Raw genomic sequence first — 24,384 nt, 5'->3', positions numbered from 1 at the left:
AAGGAAACAGCTACCTCAATGATTGGAGAGACAGACGGGTGAATATGGAGAATTATAAACTACCAGAGCAGAAATCCACAAACAGAAACCTCTGCAAGAACTAATGCCAGTACAGGAAAAGCTGAACTGTGACTGACTGACTACCAGAGGCCCAGTGTGGAAAACCCTGAGAGTTAAAACAAAAAAAAAATTTAGGGGGACACAGTCATGGGGGAACCCCCCGCCCAAACACTTTTATGAATTTCACTTCCAAGTCTTCTCACAGTGAATATCAGAAAAAAATAATTCCTCCTGCTTCCAGGAGGAGGAGGGGAGAAGAACCATTGTGAAATATGCCAGGGCATTCTGTTCTTCTAACAAGGGCTGACCTCAGGAGAAGCTACTGGACCTGAGCCTAAACTACCTAGGGAAAGGGTAATACCCAAATCCAGCCCCCTCCAACCATCCTGTACCACTCGAGAGAAAAAACTGAGAAGTACTGTGAAGTTCACAGTCCAGTAAACTGTATAGACCACTGCATCCAAAAACAGCAGATTACACATCCTTCTCAAGCTTACATAGAACATTCACCAGTCTGGACTGTAAAACACACCTTCAAAAATTTAAAAGACAAAAATTATATAATGTCTGCTCTTAGACTACAATAAAATTAAACTAGAAATCAATAAATGGTAGCTTGAAAATACTTGGAGCTTAAACAGCACACTTCTGAATAACACATGGGTCAAAGAAGAAATCTCAGGAGAAATTTTAAAATATTTTAAGCTAAATGAAAATACAACTAAACAAAATTTGTGGAATGCAATGGAAGCAATGGTTACAGGGAAGTGGATAGCATTGAATGCAGATGTTAGAAAAGAAAAAATACCAAAATGTGGAAGGAACCGAAGTGTCCAATGACAGATGAATGGATAAAGATGTGATATACATACACAACGGAATATTAGTCAGCCATAAAAAGGATAACACCTTGCCATGTGCAAAAACACAATGGGCCTAGAAGGTATTATGCTAAGAGAAATATGTCAAAAGAGAAAGATAAATACCAGAAGATTTCACGTATATGTGGAATCTAAAAAAATAAATAAAAAGCAGAAACAGACCCATAAATACTGAGAACAAACTAATGGTCACCAGAGGAGTCGGGTTAGGGTATGGACAAAATAGATGAAGGGGAGTAGGGGATGCAGGCTTCCAGTTTTGGAATAAATAAGTCACAGGGATAAAACATACGGCATAGCGAATATAGTCCATGGTCTTGTAGTAGCATTGTATGGTGACAGAGAGTAGCTACAGTTGTGGTGAGCAGAACACAGTGTATAGACTTATTGAATCACTATGTTTTATACCTGGAACTAATGTAACATTATATGTCAAATACAATTTTATTTAAAAAAGAAAAAGAAAAAATCTAAAACATCTAAACTTTAAACTTAGGAAACTAGAAAAAGCAAAGTAAAATCAAAGTAAACAGAATAAGTAATAAAAATTAGAGAGAAATAAATGAAAATGAAAATGAAAACAATACATCAATAGAGAAAATCAAGGAAACCAAAGGCTGATTCTTTGAAACAATCAATAAAATTGATAAACCTCCAACCAGGTTAAGAAAAAAAAGGGACACAAATTACTAATATCAGAAATGAAAAATTGGACGTAACTATAGATCCCATGGACATTAAAGGGAAAAAATTTTTTAAATACTATAAACAACTCTATGCTCACAAGTTTGATAACCTAGATGAAATGGACTAATTCCTTGACACAATCTGCCAAAACTCACACAAGAAGAAATAGACAATCTAAATAGACCTAAATCCATTAAAGAAATTGCATCAATAAGAATCTTACAACAGAAAGGACCATGCCCAAATGGGTTCACTGGTGAATTCTACCAAACATTTAAGGAGGAAGTTATACCAATTCTGTATAATCTCTTTCAAAATATGGATATAGAAAGAATACTTTGAACTCATTCTACAAGGCCAGCATTATTCTAATAACAAAACAAGAATAGGACATTATAAGAAAACTACAGACTAGTATTTTTCATGAGCATAGATACAAAAATCCTCAACAAAATAACAGTAAATTAAATCCAACATTATATAAAAATAATTATATACCATGACCAAGTGGGATTTATCACAGTTATGCAAGGCTGGTTCAACATTCAAAAATTAATGTAATCCAGTATATCAACAGGCAAAAGAAAAAATCACATGATATCAATAGATGTGGAAAAAGCATTTGATAAAATCCAACACCTACTTGTGATAATAACTCTTAACAAACTGGGAATAGAGGGTAACCTCCTTGATAAAGAACTAGGAATAGAGGGGAACCAACTTGCTAAAGAACATCTAAAAAAAATCCTACAGATAACATCATACTTAATGATGAGAAACTTCACACTTTCCCACTAAGATTATGAACAAGCCAAGGATATCCCCTCTTACTAAAACTTTTCAACACCATACTGGAAGCCCTAGCTAGTGCAATAAGAAAAGGAAATTAAAAAAAAAAAAAGATACACAGATTTAAGGAAGAAATAAAACTATCTTTGTTCACAGATGACATAATTGACTATGTAGAAAATGTGAAAGAATCAACAAAAACCTCCTGGAACTAATAAGTGATTATAATAAGGTTGTAGGATATAACATTAATATACAAAAGTCAATCACTTTCTGTACTGGAAAAACCTACAGTTCTTCCCTCTGGTACAGGGAAAAACCCAGTTCTTCCTCCTGTGTTTTTTTCCTGTGTGTCTCCTTTACACAGAACACTTCACTTCTGATGCTTCTGGTCACCAAGGGTTTGAGGGTGTTCCCCCCATGCCCGGCCCCAGGCAATTCTCTGCAACATCAATTGAGTGTCCTACAATTTAATTCACTTCTGACACTATCTACTTGAACGCTGTGTCAGATCCTGTAAGCGAAGAGCTCAGTCCCATAAGACAGCTCCCATCCCACTTCAGATGCCAATCTCAAGGCCAGGTGTTTCTGACTAATTGACTATAAATAGAGGTTCCCACTATCCCCTCTTAGGTTCCATTAATTTGCCACACCAGCTCACAGAACTCAGAGAAATACTTAAGTTTACCAGTTTATTAACAGATGTGATAAAGGATATAGATGAATAGCCAGATGAAGATATCCAAAGTGCAAGATCTGGGAGGGTCCCAAGCATAGGGGATTCTGCCCTGGTGGAGTTGAGGTGTGTCACCCTCCCTCTGAGATGGGCACTACTGGGATTTTATGGAGACTTCCTCATGAAGGCATGATCAATTACTAATGCCATTTCCAGCCCCTCTTCCCTTTTTGGTGTAGAGGGAAATGGGAAAGAAGCAGGGCTGAAAATTTTAAGCTTCTAATCATGGCTTGCTCTTTCTGGTCACCAGCCCCCATGCAGGAGCCCATCCAGAGTAACATTATTAGAACAAATGATGTACCTAGTGCTTTTATCACTTAGAAATTTATAAGGGTTTTAGCAGCCCAGTGTCAGGGGCAGGGTGAAAGACCAAATATTAGAACAAGAGATGTTTGGGGCGCCTGGGTGGCGCAGTCGGTTAAGCGTCCGACTTCAGCCAGGTCACGATCTCGCGGTCCGTGAGTTCGAGCCCCGCGTCAGGCTCTGGGCTGATGGCTCGGAGCCTGGAGCCTGTTTCCGATTCTGTGTCTCCCTCTCTCTCTGCCCCTCCCCCGTTCATGCTCTGTCTCTCTCTGTCCCAAAAATAAAAAAAAAATAAAAAAAAAAAAATAGAACAAGAGATGTTTTGGGGTACCTGGATGGCTCAGTCGGTTAAGTGTTCAACTCTTGATCTCCACTCAGGTGTTGATCTCAGGGTCATGAGTTCTAGCCCCACACTGGGTTCCATGCTGGGTGTGAAGCCATCTTATATAGATAGATAGATAGATAGATAGATAGATAGATAGACAGATACAGAGAAATAGATGATATAGATACAGATATATCTTAAAACAAGAGATGTTGTTAGTGCTTTTATCACTTAGGAAATCACGAGTGATTGAAAATGGGAGTAGATAATATTTTCTATGATCTCACAATTTGCTATACACTAGCAATGAACAAATATAATTTGAAAATAAAAACATGTTACCATTTACATTAGTACCCCCCAAAATTAAATCTTTAGGTAAGAATCTAACAAACTATATAAAAGATCTATGTGAAATACAAAACTCTGATGAAAGATATCAAAGAAGAACTAAACAAATGGAGAGATATTCCACATTCATGAATAGGGAAACCCAATATTTTCAAGATGTCAGTTCTTCCTAACTTGATCTTAGATTCATTACAATCTAAATCAAAACCTCAGCAAGTTACTTTCTGAGTGTCAGCAAAGTGATTCTATGGAGAGACAAAAGACCCAGAATAGCTAATTCAAAATAAAGTCAAGGACCTTCAGTGCCCAACTCTAGGACTTACTATAAAGCTACAGTAATCAATACAGTGTGGTATTGGTGAAAGAATGGACAATTAGATCAGTGGAACAGAAATGAGAGCCCAGGAAAAAACCCACTGATAGTTGACATGGAAGCAAAAGTAATCTTTTCAACAATTAGTGATGGAACAAATGGACATTCACATGCAAAAAAAAAAAAAAAAACAACAACAAAAGCACAACTATAGACCAAGACCTTAGATCCTTCACAAATTAACTCAAATGGATCACAGACCAAAATGTAAAATGCAAAACTATAAAGCTGCTAGAAAATAAGACAGAGAAAATCCAGCTGACACTGTGTATGGCAATGACTTTTTTTTTTTAATTTTTTAACATTTATTTATTTTTGAGACAGAGAGAGAAGAGCATGAACGGGGGAGGGGCAGAGAGAGAGGGAGACACAGAATTGCAACCAGGCTCCAGGCTCTGAGCCATCAGCCCAGAGCCCGACGTGGGGCTCAAACTCACGGACCGTGAGATCGTGACCTGAGCTGAAGTCGGACGCTTAACCGACTGAGCTACCCAGGTGCCCCCGGCAATGACTTTTTAGGTACAATGCCAAAGTTAAAATCCACATACTCAAAAAATTGATAAGCTGCACTTCATTAAAATTAAAACCTTCTGCTCTCTCTTCTGCTTTGGATATTTATCTCCAAAATATCAAGAACATGAGAAGTCAAACCACAGACTGGGAGAAAATATTTTATTTATGTATTTATTTATTTATTTATTTATTTATTTTTAATGTTTATTTTTGAGAGAAACAGTGCAAACAGGGGACAGGCAGAGAAAGAGAGGGAGATACAGAATCTGAAGCAGGCTCCAGGCTCCAAGCGGTCACCACAGTGCCCCATGTGGGGTTTGAACCCATGAACCGTGAGATTCAGACGCTTAACAACTGAGCTACCCAGGCGTCCCTGGGAGAGAGCACTTTAAAAAGATACATCTGATAAAAGACTGTTATCCAAATTATACACGGAACTCCTAAAAGCCAACAATAAATGAACCAAATTAAAAAATGGATAAAAGGTCTGAACAGCCACCTCACCAAAGAAAATATACAGATGGGAGGTAAACATATAAAAAGATGCTCAACATCATGTGTCATTAGGGAATTATAAATAAAAACAACAGAGAGATACCACCACACAACCATGTAGAATGTGCGATTGCTGGTGGACATGCAAAATGATATAGTCACTTTGGAATATGGTTTGGCAGTTTCTACAAAATGAAACATACTCTTATCATACAATCCAAACAATCATGCTCCTTTGTATTAATCCAAAAAAGTTTTAAACACGTGCACACAAAATCTGTACACAGATATTTATAGTAGCTTTATTCATAACTGCCAAAACTTGCAAGCAACCAAAATGTCCTTCAACAGGAGGATGGATAGTTTGCAGTACATCCAGCCAATGGAATATTATTCAGTGCTAAAAAAAAATAAAAATTAAAAAAATAAAAGAGCTACCACACCATGAAAAGACATTAGACAAAACTTAATGCACACTACTAATAAAGCCAATCTGAAAAGGCTACATTCTATATGATTCCAACTCTGTAACAGTTTGGAAAAGGCAACACTATGGTGATAGTAGGAAGATTAGTGGTTGCCAAGGGTTATAGGAAGGGACAGATGAAAAAACAGAGCACAGAGGATTTTCAGGGCAGTAAAACTACTCTGTATGATACTACAATGGTGGTTACAGGTCATTAAACATTTGTCCAAATCCAGATAAAGTACAAAACCAAGAGTGAATCCTAATGTAAATAATGGAATTTGGATGATACTGAATCCTAATGTAAATAATGGAATTTGGATGATACTGATGTGTCAATGTAGGTGCATCAATTGTAACAGATGCACCATTCTGGTATAGGATGTTGACAGTGAGAGAGACTGTACATGTGTGGGTCAAGGAGTATATGAGAACTCTCTATACTTTCCATTAAATTTTGTTATGAAGCTAAAAATGCTCTAAAAAAAATAAAGTTCATTTTATTTTTTTTTAGAGAGACAGAGCATGTGCACACCAGCAGGAGAAGAGCAGAGAGAGAGGGAGAGAATTGCAAGCAGGCTCCACACTCAGCACGGAGCCCAGGGCAGGGCTCAAGCTTACAACCATGAAATCATGACCTGATCTGAAATTAAGAGTCAAGCTTAACAGGCCGAGCCACCCAGGCACCCCTTTAAAAAATAAAGTTTATTAATTTGAATCAATAAATAAAAATAGTGAAATTCAATGTATACATATAGCTATAAATGCTTGGGGTATTTTTCTTCCCTTTTAAAAGCAGAATCCATTTAAAACCGAGATGAAACACTGACCCAGGGGTACCAGTCGGTTGCGCGTCTGACTTCTGCCCAGGTAATGATCTCATGGTTCGTGAGTTCAAGCCCCACGTTGGACTCTGTGCTGACAGCTCGGAGCCTGGAGCTTGCTTCGCATTCTGTGTCTCCCTGTCTCTCTGGCTCTCCCCAGCTCATGTTCACACTCCATCTCCATCAAAAATAAATAAACTTAAAAAAACAACAACAACACTGACCCAAAATTTAAAATTTCCTCAAAAGTGATGAAGTATCTGGATAATATCATCCATATTCATTTATTTATTGAGTCCAAAATATGTACCGCAAAAATGATTTATTGAGGTTTGGGGTATAATCCTTATAAAAAAGAAATTTCTTTGTACTAAATCAACCAATCAGCTTATACAGAAACTGAATTGGGGAGCTTGGCCTCACTAATGTTAACACTCTGACCAAGTATATAATCAGTATCCCAACAAGAAACAGATGGTACACATAAATTAGGATAATTTGAAGATGATTTATTCACAAAACTGTAGACACAATATAAAGGAACCATAAAATATGGCGCAAGTTCTAGGGGCCAGCAGCAATGGAGATGTCACTACACTGGACCCAAAAAACAACAAAAAGGTAAGTTACTGGAACCCAGAAAGTGAGCATTACACGGAGTAGGCCAGTTTGAGAGAACTAGTGATATACTGAGGGACAAGGCCACACTAAAGTGACCTCACACAGAGGGAATTCCCTCTAATTCACTCTCTTTCCTCCTATCTCCTGTCCAGGCTGCTTTCCACTGGCCTAACTCAACAGGAAGCCAGAAGATATGGGAACACTGATGGAATCCACATAGGTAAGCCTTACAAGGAGAAAAGGATGGATACATCTGAATCTGGAGGGACAAATGGAAGGTATTTTGCACATTGATAAATAATTACAAAGTGTAACTTACTAGTAAATATTTAAGTGACACTCAGTAAAAGTTTAGAGCATTTACTGAGCGTCAGTAAAGATAGGTATCTCTCTCTGTCTGTCTGTCTCTCTCTCTCTCTACATACACACACACACACACACACACACACACACACACACAGACACACACACACACACAAAATATAATACTCTCAGGGATAGGGAGGTGGTCCAAAGTGGCATTATTTCAGATGGGGCTTTGAAGGCAGTAGGGAAAGGAAACAAGAGGTCATTTGCTGAGAAAATAAGAATAAGACCTTCCTACTTCTCCCTCCTCTCATACCAGTCTTACCTTGTATGAGTGAAGGTATTTTTAGTTGCAAATAATGGAAAATTAAACTGGTCCAAACCAAACTAACTTAAATAATAATGGGGATTTATTGATTCACATAACTGAAAAGTCTAGAGGTACAGAATGGTAGGGTTGGTGGATCCAAGGACTCAAAAATGTCATCAAAGAACAGGTTTCTTTACTTCACACCAATCTGACATCCACATTGTCAGGTTCCTCCTTTTTGGTTTCTCATGTAGAGAAATGACTGAGAGCCACAGTGAGGGTTACATTCTTATTGGTTTATAGCCACTAGCTAAGGTCATCTGTCCACTTCTGAGCCAATGACTGTGATATGAGGAATAAAATATGTTTATGGCTTTATGCCAATTTAGAGTTCAATGTTCAAGTACTCCTTTACTCACGGTACTCCAGCCATACCAGACTTCTCCAGTCCTTCACATATACTAAACTCTTTCCTATACCTAATCCTAGCCAAAAGTCTGAGAAGCTATTACTAAAAATCTTCCCTGTCTCAGGGCTTTTGCATATGCTATTCTCCTTGCCTGAAACATTTTTCTTTTCTCTCCCCTACCCCTTTACCACCAACATAATAAATTCACCTATTATAATGTCATCACATCCTTTACTTTTTCTTCATATCATTTATAACAGTTTTAAATTGATCTGTGTGATTATGTATTTTGTGTCTAATTCCTCCATTGGACTATAAACCTCAAAAAAGCAGCAAAATGTGTTATTTTCTTCAGACTTGTACCCGTAGTGCTACATTACATAGACCTGACACAATCAAATACTAAAGAATGAATGAATAAATGGTGCTGAGATTGACATATAGTAAATGTTTATTGGCTACTCATGTCACCACAAAAATGCATGCAACTGGTGAGAGTCAAACAATATTTTTTTAAGTTTATTTATTTTGAGAGAGAGAGCATGAGCAGGGGAAGGGCAGAGAGAGAGAGAGCAAGAGAATCCCAAACAGGCTCTGCACTGTCAGTGCAGCCCCAACGCAGGCCTTGAACTCACTCACAAACTGCAGGACTGGAGCTCACAAATCATGAGATCATGACCTGAGATGAAACCAACTGATGCTTAATCAGCTGAGCCACGCAGCCGCCCCAAGGGACAATATTTTGAATGGTTTAGAACAAACTCATTCATTACATTTACAGGAATCATAACTCATAGTTTATGAATCTATATTTAAAACATTTTATTTTTCTTACATCAAAAAATATCTACCCAACTTTTTCTAGTAATATTTCATAAAACTAATTATTTTACACTGTAATTCTAATACTATGAAACTGTATCAATCATACCTTCTTTAAACTGCATATTTCAGATTCTTGTTTTTTATTTAAAGCTGAAAGTCTGTTGTTTAATTGTATTGCTTCCTGTACTGCAATATGAAAAACATTTAGAAAAATATTATATTCAACATACATTTTAAGGAAAGTATCACTACAATGGACAGGGGAAGCAGCCTCAATGCAATATATATAATTATTATTGAACATAAATAATATTTATTAAAATGTTATTTACTATTACCAGTAGCAGATAATTTCAATTTCCTCATTATAAGTAAGCCCATTTAATCACTCCTATTAAAACTATAAGTTTAGGGGCGCCTGGGTGGCTCAGTCGGTTGAGCGTCCGACTTCAGCTCCGGTCACGATCTCACGGTTTGTGGGTTCGAGCCCCGTGTCAGGCTCTGGGCTGATGGCTCAGAGCCTGGAGCCTGCTTCCGATTCTGTGTCTCCCTCTCTCTCTGCCCCTCCCCCATTCATGCTCTGTCTCTCTCTGTCTCAAAAATAAACATTAAAAAAAAAATTAAAAAAAAAACTATAAATTTAGGGGCTCAGTCGGTTGAGCTTCCTACTTCGGCTCAAGTCACGATCTCACCGTCTGTGAGTTCGAGCCCCGCGTCAGGCTCTGTGCTGACAGCTCAGAGCCTGGAGCCTGCTTCAGATTCTGTGTCTCCCTCTCTCTCTAACCCTCCCCTGCTCATGCTCTGTCTCTGTCTCAAAAATAAAATAAAACATTAAAAAAAAAAAAAGTTTAAATAAGGTAACACCTACCATTTTGTTCTAATTTTCCATGATTCTCTTTTACCAATCCAAATTGACCTGTTATTGTGGCATAATATTTCTCAATTTCATTCAGTTGCTTCTGATGATCTTCTTTAGCCAGAAGATGTAACTGGATTTTTTGTTCCTATTTTGAAGTTATTTTAAATGTTATAAACCTATAATACACCCACATATATATATAGATATCTATATCTAGATATAGATATCTATATATAGATATCTATATATAGATATCTATATCTAGATATAGATATCTATATATATACACACGTTTAAACATACATAAAAATGTACTGTTTTTAGTAACTATTGTTATGAAATAGGCCATGAAAAAGTGCTGAGAACACAACAAGGAGGAAATGTTAGGAGATATTTCTAAACCTGTGTAAAATTAAAGCACATTTTTTTTTCTTGTAACAAAATGGTCACTTAAATTTATGCTGCCCCTATTTACGATTTCTTTTTTAAAAAGCAACTGGTTTCACTTACAGAAAAGATAATCAGTCCAAGCCAGCACTAAGCAAAATCACGAGAATATTAAAGTAATACTCTTTATAATTAAGGAAAAGAATTTGTTTTTCTAAATTTGGGGGCATAATTATGAGTGCATTATCAAAACTCAAGTATTTTTAATTTTAATGAGTATAGCACCTTCTCACTGCATTAAAAAACTGAATGATGAGGAGAGTCTGGGTGGTTCAGTTGGTTGAGTGTCTGACTCTTGGATTTGGTTCAGGTCATGATCTCACAGTTCGTGAGTTTGAGTCCCACGTAGGGCTCGTGCTGATGGTATGGACCTGCTTGAGATTCTCTATCTGCCTCTCTCTCTCTCTCTCTCTCTCTCTCTCTCTCAAAACTAAACTTAAAAAATTGAATGATGAGGATAATATCTATCAGAGGCAGGGAGGCAATACAGTATAGTAGAAAGTCTACTTAGCTGAGAGACACAATTGGCAAAAATTGGACCCAAGGTATAATATGGGCCTTTACTACTTTCAGCTAAAGATTGTTTTGTCACACTTAGAAATATGACTTTAAATTTTAAAAAGAGGGATTGCCTGGCTGGCTGGCTCAGTCAGTAGACATATGCCTCTTAATCTCAGAGTTGTGAGTTCAAGCCCCACATTGGGTGTGGAGTCTACTAAAAAAAAAAAAAAAAAAAAGTCATTAATAAATTTTAAAAAGAAATATAAGGTTAATAGAATGAATAACATTTTTTAAAGGTTTTGATCTTGACTTGGTACTAGTAGACTCACTGATTGGTTTCACAACTTTCCTTCATTTATGTCACATGCTTCAGCACCTATGATGATAAGCAGTGATAAAAACCAGTGTATGTCTATGGACGACACTCGGTAATTGTTTTATGAGTGAATTGTTGTTGTCCTCTGGGGCTCCAACAGTGAAAATTCGTTAGATATACCTGGCCAGTAGCTGTTTCCCCTATCCAATATTATCACAATTTCAAGTATTTACTTCAAATATTTCTTCCTCATTATAATCTAGGAGGATTAAAATTTGCAGGTTCTCTTCTCCCCTAGTGAAGTGAAGGGCATATTGCTCAAAATAAACCAACTGATTTCTACCTTTTTGGAATCTGAAACTCGAGCAAAAAGGACTATAAAACTAAAGTTTGGCAGTGATCCTATCCAGCTGATAAGACTTCTGTCCTGGGTTCCTACATCCTGCTTCACAAACTCTGGAATTTCCCTGATCCCTGCTCTTTCTCAAACCCATTCTTCACTCTCTGATTGATTATGAATGCCTCCACTAAATCCTCTTTCGCATAAAATAAAGAGCCATTTCCTACTGCTTTAAAATCAAAGTACAGGCAGTATAGTAGTCAAAAGCTAGTTGGCCTGTGTTTAAATCCTGCCTCTGTAATTTAGTTGCTGTGTGACCTTGGGAAATCTACCCTATCTTTAAAATAAAGATTCTAAAAGTATCTCCCAGAGAGGGTTGCTGTGAGGATAAAATGAAATAATACAAATAAAACACAAAGAACAGCGCCTGTCACTGAATAAGTACAATATGTTTTGTTATTACTCCTTAACCAATAAAAGTGCCTTCAATAGTTTTATTTGGAATAATATTAGCCCTCATATTAATAGAGAATACATACATAAGTTGTACCTAACTATATTATCTTGGCAAATTTGATAATAATCTTAACTTTTTCAAAGATACTTTTTAATGATTAAAAAAATTTTTTTTTTAAATGTTTATTTATTTTTGAGAGAGACAGAGACAGAATGCAAGTAGGTTAGGGGCAGAGAGAGAGGGAGACACAGAATCTGAAGCAGGCTCCAGGCTCTGAGCTGTCAGCACTGAGTCCAATGCGGGGCTCAAACTCATGAGTTGTGACATCATGACCTGACCCGAAGTCAGACGCTCAACCGACTGAGCCACCCAGGCACCCCACTTTTTAATGATTTTAAGCAAAGTGATAATATCATTGGTAATGATCACAACGGATCAATTGAAAGTTTCTTATGCACTTCTATGGGCTCTTCAAATTCACTATGGAGTCATCTGAATTAATCACATAGCATTTATTAATGCAAAAAGCTGACAAGTATACTTACCCCAGAGATCTTATGTCTATCTGGGTAGTTACTATGATTAATAACTAAATAATGAACAATAATAAACCAAATTCCATTCCTCTAAAATATCACTTAATTGGGGCCCCTGGGTGGTTCAGTCAGTTAAGCATCTGACTTCGGCTCAGGTCATGATCTCATGGTTTGTGAGTTCGAGGCCTGCATTGGGCTCTGTGCTGACAGCTCAGAGCCTGGAGCCTGCTAAAGATTCTGTGTATCCCTCTCTCTCTGGGAGAGGGATCTGTTTCTTCTCTCTCTCTCAAAAAAAAAAAAAAAAAACATTAAAAAAATTTTTTTTAAAGACACCACTTAATTCTCTAATGTAGAGAATTATATTTGCTTTCAGAAGATGGGTAGAAACCTAATACAATTTCACTAAAATTAGTCTAAAAGCATTATTTTAATTCAAGGAATTTTTCTTTAAGTTTTTACTTTAATTCCAGTTAGTTAACATACAGTGTAACATTAGTTTCAGGTGTACAATACAGTCACTCAACAATTCCATACATCACCTGATGCTCATCACAAGTGCATGCCTTAATCCATATCACTATTTCACCCATCCGCCCTACCCACCTCCCATCTTGTAACCATCAATTTGTTCTCTATAGTTAAGAGTCAGTTTTTTGGTTTGTCTTTTTCCTATGTTCATTTTATTTCTTAAATTCCACATATGAGTGAAATCATATAGTATTTGTCTTTTTCTGGCTTATTTTGCTTAGCATTATATTCCCTAGCTCCATTCATGTTGTTGGAAATGGTAAGATTTCATTCTTTCCTACGACTGAATAATATTCCACTGTGTGTATACACACAGACACATAAATATATACACACACACATTTTTTTCTTTATCCATTCACCTATTGGTGGACATTTGGGTTACTTCCATAATTTGGCTATTATAAATAATGCTGCTATAAATATACAGGTGCATATTTCCCTTTGACTTTGGGGGATAAATAGCCAGTAGTGCAATTGCTGGGTCATACAGTAGTTCTCTTTTTAACTTTTGAGGAACCTCTGTACTCTTTTCCACAGTGGCTGCACCAGTTTGCATTCCCACCAACAGTGCATGAGTGTTCCCTTTTCACCACATCCTCACCAACACTTGTTTCCTTTGTTTTTGATTTTAGCCATTCTGACAGGTGTGAGTTGATATCACTGTAACTAGCATTTCTCTGATGATGAGTGATGCTGAGCATCTTTTCATGTGTCTGTTGGCCTTCTAAATATCCTCTTTGGAGAAATGTCTGTTCATGTCTTCTGCCCATTTTTTAATTGGATTATTTGGTTTTTGAGTATTGAGATTTAGAAGTTCTTTATGAATTTTGGATACTCACCCTTTATCAGATGTATCATTTGCAAATATCTTCTCCCATTCTGTAGGATGCCTTTTAGTTTTGTTGATTGTTTCCTTTGTTGTGCAGAAGTACTTTTATTTTGATGTAGTCCCAATAGTTTATTTTTGCTTTTATTTCTCTTGCCTCAGGAGACAGATCTAAAAAAAATGTTGCTACAGCTGGTATCAGAGAAATTACTGCCTGTGGTCTCCTCTAGGATTCTTATGGTTTCAAGTCTCACATTCAAGTCTTTAATCCATTTTGAATTTATTTTTGTGTATGGTGTAAGAAAGTGATTCATTTCTTTCTTTTACATGTTGTACAGATTTCGGAACACCATTTGCTGAAGAAACTGTCCTTTTCCCATTTTCCCTGCTTTTATGCCAGTAACATACTGTTTTGAGTACTACTGCTTTGTAATAAAACTTAAAGTCTGGAATTGTGATGCCTCCGGCTTTTTCTTTTTCAAAATTGCTTTGGCTATTCAGGGTTTTCTGTGGTTCCATACACGTTTATAATTATTTGTTCTAGTTCTGTGAAAAATGCTGTTGGTATTTTGATAGGGTTACATTAAATCTGTAGACTTCTTTGGATAGTATAGACATTTTAATAAAATTTGTTCTGGGGTATCTGGGTGGCTCAGTTGGTTAAGTAAGTATCTGACTTTGGCCCAGGTCATGATTTCATTGTTCATGGGTTCGAGCCCTGCATTGGACTCTGCACTGACAGCTCAGAGCCTGGAGCCTGCTCTCTATTCTGTGTCTCCCACCCTCCCTCCCTCAAAAATAAGTAAACGTTACGTATTTCTTCTTCTAATCCATGACCACGGAAATGTTTTTCCATTTCTTTGTGTCATCTTCAATTCCATTCATCAGTGTTTTATAGTTTTCAGAGTATAAGTCTTTCATCTCTTTGGTTGGGTTTGTTCCTAGGGATCTTACTATTATTTGTGCAATTGTAAATGGGGTTGTTTTCTTAATTTCTTTCTGCTGCTTCATTATTGGTATATAGAAATGCAACACACATTGATTTTCTATTTTGTGACTTTACTGAATTCATTTATCAGTTCTAGCAGATTTTTGGTGGAGTCTTTCAAGTTTCTACATATGGTACCCTGTCATATGCAAATAGTGACGGTTTTACTCCTTCCTTACCAATCTGGATGCCTTTTCTTTTTGTTGTCTGACTGCTGTGGCTAGGACATCCCACACTATGTTGAAGCAAAGTAGTGAGAGTGGACATCCTTGTCTTGTTCTTGACCTTAGGGGGAAGCTCTCAGTTTTTCCCCATTGAGGATGATGTTAGCTGTGGGTTTTTCATATATGGTCTTTACTATGTTTAGATATCTCTTTAAGCCTAACTGTTGAAGTTTTTTTTTTTTTTATCATGAATGGATATTATACTTTGTCAAATGCTTTTTCTGCATCTATTGAAATGGTCATTATCCTTTCTCTTACTGATGTATCATGTTGATTGATTTGCAAATATTAAATCACCCTTGCAATGCAGGAATAAATCCCACTTGATCATGGTGAATGATTTTTTTTAATGTATTGTTGAATTCAGTTTGCTAATATTTCATTGATTTTTGCATCTGTGTTCATGAGGGATATTGACCTGTAGTCATCTTTTTTTGTGGTGTCTTTATCTGGTTTTGGTATCAGAATAAGGCTGGCTTCATAGAATGAATCTGAAAGTATTCCTTCCTTTTCTATTTTCTGAAATAGTTTGAAAATAGGTATTAACTTTTCTCTAAATATTTGGTAGAATTCACCTGTGAAGCCATCTAGTGCTGGACTTTTGTTTGTTCAGAGTTTAATTACTTATTCAATTCATTTGCTGGTTATTAATCTATTCAAATTTTCTATTTCTGATTTAAATGTTTTGGTAGTTTATATGTTTCTATGAATTTGTCCATTTCTTCTAGGGTGGCACATAGTTTTTCATAATATCTAATTGTATTTCTGCGGTGTTGGTTGTCACTTCTCATCTCATTTGTGGTTTTATGAGTCCTTTCTCTTTTTTTCTTGATAGGTCTAGCTAGAGGTCTATCAATTTTATTGATTCTTTTCACAGAACCAGTTTCTGATTTCATTGATCTGTTTTATTGTTTTTTGTTTTTAGTTTCTAGATCATTTATTTCTGTTCTAAAATTTATTATTTCCTTCATTCTGCTGGTTTCAGGTTTTGTTTGTTCTTTTTCTAGCTTCTTTAGGTATGAAGTTAGGTTGTTTGAGATTTTTGTTTCTTGAGGTAGTCCTGTATTGCTATAAACTTCCCTCTTGGAACTGCTTTTGCTGCATCCAAAAGGTTTCTGACCATTGTATTTTCATTTTCATTTGTTTCCATGTACTTTTTAATTTCTTATTGACCCATTAATTGTTTAGTATCATGGTATTTAACCTCCATGTATTTGTGGTCTTTCCAGATTTTTTTCTTGTGGTTGACTTTTAGTTTCATAGCATTGTTGACCAGGAATTCTTCAATTTTTTAGTTTAGATCTATTTTTATATAGCCTTTATGACTACTGTCCACTACATAATATAGGTTTCCTCAATCTTTCAGTTAAAAAGTCATAATAGGCTGTCAATGCCTGCAAAGATTAACAATCCTGATAACTAAAACTAGAGCAAAGATTAAAGTGATTTCATAGGTTTTCTCTACATAAAATAATTTGTGATATACTCTAATCCAACATCCTTTGCTTGAAGCCAAAGTCAATTCAAGTAAAATGCAGTTTCATTTGTTTGCATGACGTAATTTCCAAATATATTAGCCTATTCAGTTGCTGTGATAAATACTATAAAGACTTTCAAATTACATGAGCACCTACAGCTCATTAGCCCACACAGGCCCATATGGGACTGTTCATATGAACCTAGTTGGCTGCTCTGATTTAGTTTTGATAATCAGATGAAGAAACCAGTTGTCAAGTTTGTCACTGATTGCATGCCAGCAAATAGCTTAAATTCTTTGGGAAGCAACAACAAAAACAGATTGGTGACACTTGCATGAGAAACCCAAGAATAGAATTACTCTGTTTAAAGACTAATATAAATAACTTTATAGTCTTATTATTAAAACTTTAGGGGCACCTGGGTGGCTCAGTCAGTTAAGCATCCAACTTCGGCTGAGGTCATGATCTTGCGGTTTGTGAGTTCAAGCCCCGTGTCGGGCTCTGTGCTGACAGCTCAGAACCTGAAGCCTGTTTCAGATTCTGTGTCTCCCTCTCTCTCTGACCCTCCCCTGTTCATGCTCTGTCTCTCTCTGTCTCAAAAATAAATAAGCATTAAAAAAAAAAATTAAAAAAAAAAACTTTAATATTACACATGATATAATAAATAAAGATAATTTTATTGAGATGATTAAGAAATAGTTAAGAACATACTGTTTTTGTTTTTTGGGTTTTTTTTAACTCTGTGAATTGATTCAAGCTATTTTCTTCTTTAACACAATTTTACTACTAAATGCAAGGACTGTGTCCCTAAGAAAATGTTAGGATTCATTGCTTTCCAAATACAAACTTAAATTTTAACAAACTTAATCTATGAATATCAAGATTAGAGGAAAAAAAGACAGCTCCTGCATAATTAAGAGCATGTGTGCATGTGTGGTCTAAAAGATTACTTTGAAGCCTCAAGACATTTAAAATAGGAATAATTAAAAAATAGTATTTATACAACTGTCTTTACTAATTACAACTTTTTACAACTATATTTACTAATTAAAAGCATAATTGCTCATTTTCCCCCTTTCTTATTTCCTTATGAAGACCAACTTGAAAACCTTTATAAAAACAATTTCCCTTAAAATAATTAACTTTAAGTTAATTTTAGGGAAAAAGATAAAAACACAAAAATAAACTTCATACATTCTTCAAAACTATTTTGCAACTTACCTTTCAATTTCTTCAATATGAACCCAAAATAAATCAATTTGGGGTTATAAAACTCATTTTTTAAACATTTTAAAAGATATTTTTACCTTTTTTAGTCACAAAGAGAAGGTATATACTACTTTAAAAAACTAACTTAGGGGTGCCTGGGTGGCTCAGTCAGTTGAGCGTCTGACTTCAGCTCAGGTCACGATATCACCGTTTGTGAGTTCAAGCCCCGCATCGGGCTCTGTGCTGACAGCTCAGAGCTTGGAGCCTGCTTCGGATTCTGTGTCTCCTCTCTCTGTCCCTCCCCTGCTCATGCTGTCTCTCTCTCTCTCTCAAAAATAAATAAACATGAAAAAAAAAACTAACTTAAAGTTACAATACTTTGTGTGTACAGATATACATAATATTTATAATTTTTCCAGATAAGTCTTCATTCTAAAAACATTCTACTATGAAAGAAAAAAATGTAGTAATTTTAAATCATATGAAACCTTCAGTATGTAAACTATAATTTAATAAAGAAAAAGAAATCTTTCTTATAAGTCTTTTCTTTAAAGGAAAGCAATACACAAAAAAATAAAACATAAATAAGAGCCAGCTAGGTAAGTTCTTACTTCATTTACTAAGTCCTATTAGCTACTCGTTATACAACATAGTCACCTAACGATAAGAACACAACCGGAAAGATTTTCACCAATGATCAAATTACAATAACAGTTAATTTGATGTTCTACAGTTTACTTTTATTATTTTTTGTTGCATTCTTTCTATTCGTAATGATCAATGTGATCACTTGCTCCACAGAAGGCTAGGGTACTTGTAGAGATAGGTAAATCTTTCAATTCATAATTGTGTTAATTTATCTAGAGACATATCACCACCTCTACCACCTATATACAAATCAACTTATTGAATTCCTAAAAGAAATTACCACAGAGTTAAGTTACATAAAAGAAAAATGATTTGAATAAAATAAGATTAAGTTAATTACCGAATACAGTACTTTGAATACAGGTCATCTGAATCATATAAAAATAATGTAAAAAGAATAATGTAAGAATGCTTATAAAAAAAGATTATTTTAAACTCTTTAATCAATTATCTAAAATACATTTAATACTCTGCCAGAATGGACATAAAATATTAAATGTATGTATCAATATATAAAATTACTTTAATGCAAAATTATTTAATGCTTTGAACTGTTAGAAAATAACATTATAACTATAACTCAAATATCATTTTAAAAGGTTCTTAAGAGGTTGTCATTCATATTCACAAAATACTCAGAAATTACTAAAAACTTGTTTCCATTTTTTCTAAGACTATAAGTATCTGATGAAATTTTCAAGTGGAATAAAATAAATACATTTTATGTTGCCTTTGATCTTTAACTTGTAGCCTTATCTCCCAGGTCAGAGTGCACATTATTCAATTTCACTATATTTTGTGTAAAACCACTGTAGCGTTGAAGATGACTTTCAGTACAAATGTCATGGTACTTAAAGCTAAACTGGAATCTAGTTTTTCAGCTTCTTAATTAAAATCATAGTTTAAAATAGTCTGACAATATTATCTTTATTCTTTCCAGTTGAACAGCGACAGAATTTTCACATCTTTTATTCAATCAAGCTTAGCAATCTTTCTATGCTTTTTTTTTTATTTTCTAACACACCAAAAACATTTTCAAGAAGCAAAACAGTTACTTTATTTTTCTGTATTTAATAAGGAGTGATATCTCATTTCTTACTTCTCATATATATAATATATAAACCTTACTCAAAAATTACTTTACTTGCCTTACAGTCTGCTCCAAAGATGACAACTGAAATAGCATAAGCCTACCCAAAAGCCCTCAGAAGATTTCAGTGGATATGGGAGAATTTTGCTTAATCAAAAATACAGGAAAAAAGTCCTTCTGAATCAAAGAGGGATAGAGAGAGTATCAACTAAATATTCCATAAAATACTATGCTGTAAAAATACAAATATGAATTTTTAATATATAGAAGAGAAATATGTGAAAAACACTTGTTGAAGAGTAAAGAATGAGTACCATAGCCCAAGTGTTGTATTCAAATGTTACTTCATATTATTTTTTCAGGCAATCGTTAATAATTATGTTTGTATAAATATCTAGAAAAAATAATAAAATAAGAGGTTTTGTTATTCTTATTTCCTTGTTGTTTGATATTGAAATAAGACCTCTATCAGTAATCTGGGACTGGGTTAAATTTATTTTATAATATATAAACAATTTATGTAATCTGGAAATAAATTTGTGAAATACATTAATTTAAGCTATATTTGAAATTGTAATTCAGTTCTTTAAATGGGATCTTAATATCCAATTGCAAATACTTTTTTTTACTATAAATGCCACATTTATATTGACAAAAATACAACACATATGATGTGCTAATCTGGAGAGTGGGTGTATGTTCTATAATTTCCTTACCATTTCACTTACTTTCTTCTGTAAAGAATATTTAGAAACCTTGAAAAAACAAAGAGAAAATTCATTATAAATCTTTATCTATTTTAAATTCTGCCTGAAATTAAAATTGTATGCCATTGGGTGCCTAGGTGGCTCAGTCAGTTAAGTGTCTGACTCTTGATTTTGGCTTAGGTCATGATCTCACAGTTGGTGAGATCAAGCCCCATGACAGGCTCTACACTGACAGTGCAGAGCCTGCTTGGAATTCTCTCTCTCCCTCTGTCCCTCCCCCACTCATACATCACTCTCTCTCTCTCAAAATAAATAAGTAAACTTTAAAAAAATAAAATAAATAAAACCGTATGCTATAAAATGTGGTGTTCATTTCCCATGCAGTATTTTTTTCTTAGGACATTTTTTTTCAAGATGATATTTACCATAGCTTTCTTCCTTAAAACAAAACCAATACATTCATTAATTATTCGACACATATTTATGGAGCACTTACTATATACAAGCCACTTTCCTAGCACTCTGGGATATAGCACTGAACAAGACAAAGTCCCTACCCTTTAGAATTTGTCTAGTGGGGGTAATGGTGAGATAGTCAATAAAATATAAGTAAAAAGTACAGAAGTTAGAGAGTGACAACTCTGAAGAAAAATAAAGCAAGCAGGATAGCAACAGCATTTCTAGGAGAGTTTCCTTTTTAGTATCAGATCTTTGTTGAAAATCTGATAAAATGGAAAAGCATAGGGAAAAAGCTGTTTTAAAAAAAATCATCTCAGAAACCAGAAATAACAATCATTAATACTTTGGTACTTCAGTTATTTTGCTATGCATTTACACCTTAAAAGAGGGTGAGTGGGGAGTGGAATAACAATATATGAACTATTTTGTAGCCCATTTTTTCCTAATATATAACAAACACCTTTCTATGATGAGTTAATCTACAACACAACTTTTTAATGGTTACATAGTATTCCACTTTACCAAATCACTCTCATTTTTGTAGGTTTACCCAGTTTACAGTTTTATGACACTACTATAAGATAAACATGCTTGTACTAAGAACTGTAGTTACGTATTTTAGCACAATAAATTCCAATAAGCAGAATTCCTAATATTTGTTCCTTTTTATAGACTTTTAACAATTCTTACATAGTCCTCTAGAATGTCTGACCAAGCTAAATTCCAACCAGCTGTGTATGAGTACTCATTTTCTTAAACTGTTTATATTTGTTAAATTTTAAGCAAAAATAAATTACTTCACATTTCCTATGAAATCAATTTTTTAGCATGCTGCCTTGAATAAGCTGATAATTTTATTTCTTTTTTTTTTGGAAGAGGTTATGTGTGATTTATTTCTTCAACAAATATTGAATGCATACTATAAGTAAATAATTAATGTACACACAGGGGGTATAATATTGAACCCCCCAAAAAAATCTCATCCAGCTTAAATTCTGGATATTGTAGAAAATAAGCAATATAAATAAGTTAAAATATAAGGTCTATTAAATATTGATAAGCAGTAAAGAAAAATAATAAATCAAGGAAAGAGATTACATGAGATACGCAAGAAAATTCTTTCTAGGTTGACATCTTTTGAGTCCACATTGGACAGGAATGAGGAAGAGTATTTCGGCAAGTGCAAAGGCCCTAAGGTGGGGAAAACATCTGGTGTGTTCAAACCACAAGAAAGTGTGGCTGGAAGTGAATAAGCAAAGAGAAGAACAGCAATAGAGGAGTTCAGAGAAAAGTAGGAGTGGGGAGAGGGCCAATTCATTGTAGGTCTTGTAATGCAGGATATAGACTTAGGTTTTTATATTAAATGAGACAGGAAGACATTGAAAAGTTCTAAGCACAAGTATAACATAGCCTGACTTACTTTTTTAAAGGATCAGTCTGAGTGTTAACACTAACACGGAACAAAAGTGGAAGCAGGAAAACCAGTTAATAAGCCACTGTGATAATCCAGATGAAAGAAGATAATGAAAGAGGACTAGGGTTTTAATAATGGATGTAGTAAGACGTTGCCAGAACTGAATATAATCTGAGGGAAATGTTGACAAATCTGCAACAGGAAAAAAAAGGAGTCATAAGGGGCGCCTGGCTGGCTCAGTCGGTTGAGCATCCAACTTCGGCTCAGGTTATGATCTCACAGCTTGTGAGTTCAAGCCCTGAGTCGGCTTCTGTGCTGACAGCTTGGAGCCTGTAGCCCACTTCGGATTCTGTGTCTCCCTCTCTCTCTGCCCCTAACCCACTCATATTCTGTCTCTGTCTCTCTCAAAAATAAAAAGTAAAAAAAAAAAAAAAAAATTAAAAAAAAAAGGAGACATAATTACTAAGGAAATAAAAGAAAAAGAAGTTAGTTTTTAGGAGTGGAATATTTTCTATCATTTATTTATTTATTTTTAAATGTTTATTTTTGATAGAGAGAGAATGCGAGCAGGGGAGGGGCAGAGGGAGAGGAGACACAAAATCCAAAGCAGGCTCCAGGCTCTGAGCTGTCAGCACAGAACCTGATATGGGGCTTGAACTCACAGACAGGGAGATCATGACCTGAGCCGAAGCTGGATGCTTAACTGACTGAGCCACCCAGGCACCCTGGTAGGGGAATATTTTCTAAAACAAAAAAATCATGTTTATGATTTTGAACATACAATGTTTCATGTCAATCTAGGCTGGAGATACATATTTGAAAGTCTTGAACATACGTCCCATTTGAAAGACATGAGATGGGATGAGATCAGAGTATTTTTTAAGGCATTCCAACAAAAGAAAAGTAAAAGGATAGAAGTCATCTGGAAAGATAAGAGAGAAACACTTTCACTCTAACCCTGAATTTCATATCTGCTAATGTGATAATTTTATATGGCAACTTAACTGAAACAAAAGACTATTTCTGAGTGTATCTGTGAGGGTGTTTCTGGATGAGATCAGCATTTGAAGCAATGGAATCATTAGACTATCGCACTTCTCTGCTTCCATAATTGGGTGACTCAATTCCTCATAATAAATTTCTCCCAATATATATATGCTATTGGCTCTGTTTCACTGAAGAACCCTAACACAGCTACCATCTGCTAAAGATAAAAGCCATACATCTAGAGCAAATTTACAAAATTCTTTCTGGTCACTATTCTTCAAACATTAATTCTTTCTGAATCATGATTCATAGCTCTATTTTATCAACATCTCTAGAGCACTTTCCACCTTAAAAAGCTACCACATAGTTGTGTTCCAATAAAACATAAGTAGAATTTGAAAGCAATATAATTAGGCTGACATGAAATCTTTTTATGCAGGCTACATATATATATATGATTTTTTTCATGTTAAAATTACACTGAATTGGGGGCGCCTGGGTGGCTCAGCCAGTTAAGCATCCAACCTCAGCCCAGGTCATGATCTCACGGTTTGCGAGTTCGAGCCCCGCATCAGGCTCTGTCTGTGCTGACAGCTCAGAGCCTGGAGCCTGCTTCAGATTCTGTGTCTCCCTCTCTCTGCCCTTCCCCCACTTGTGCTCTGTCTCTCTCTCTCTCAAGAATAAATAAACATTAAAAATAGTTTTTTTTTAAATTACACTGAACTGGATTATAGTATCAGATACAGACACCTTTCTAATACAGGAACTATACTGACACTAATTATTAACTACAGAAGCCAATTTCAAAGACAGAGTACAAATGTTTTGCTATTATAGTTATCCCTTACTTTATAGAAAATATCATGAAAAACTGACTGTAAAGTACCTTTCTTTACAGCACACCTTATTTTCCCATTAATTTTCCATTAACTGGCTTTATGTTACTTGGGAATAAAGTCCCTCAAAACTATGTTAAAAAGTATTTAACCTTTTCCCTTTTCCTGAACAATTCAGTCCTAAGTCAATGGGGGTAGAGTAGGGCAAGGTAGGTATCCATGGGAAAGGGGTGAACAGGTCGTAGTAGCACCATTCC

The 24,384-nt window shown here is 35.2% G+C and overlaps 1 protein-coding gene across 1 annotated transcript in view; it reads right to left on the bottom strand.

Annotated features, from left to right (window-relative positions):
- Window positions 1-24,384, bottom strand: part of CCDC73 (coiled-coil domain containing 73) — a 127,833-nt gene that overhangs the window by 48,962 nt on the left and 54,487 nt on the right. The window contains exons 6-8 of the mRNA XM_049648681.1: window positions 20,441-20,479; window positions 10,143-10,278; window positions 9,381-9,460 (exon numbers count right to left, since the gene is read on the bottom strand). Coding sequence (XP_049504638.1) covers window positions 9,381-9,460; window positions 10,143-10,278; window positions 20,441-20,479 — 255 coding nt within the window. The remainder of the gene's footprint in view (window positions 1-9,380; window positions 9,461-10,142; window positions 10,279-20,440; window positions 20,480-24,384) is intronic.

This window comes from Panthera uncia, chromosome D1, assembly GCF_023721935.1.
Source record: "Panthera uncia isolate 11264 chromosome D1, Puncia_PCG_1.0, whole genome shotgun sequence".
NCBI classification, from domain to species: Eukaryota; Metazoa; Chordata; class Mammalia; order Carnivora; family Felidae; genus Panthera; species Panthera uncia.
The sequence above is the reverse complement of the archived record's forward strand: the minus strand, read 5'-3'. Positions and strand labels throughout refer to the sequence as shown.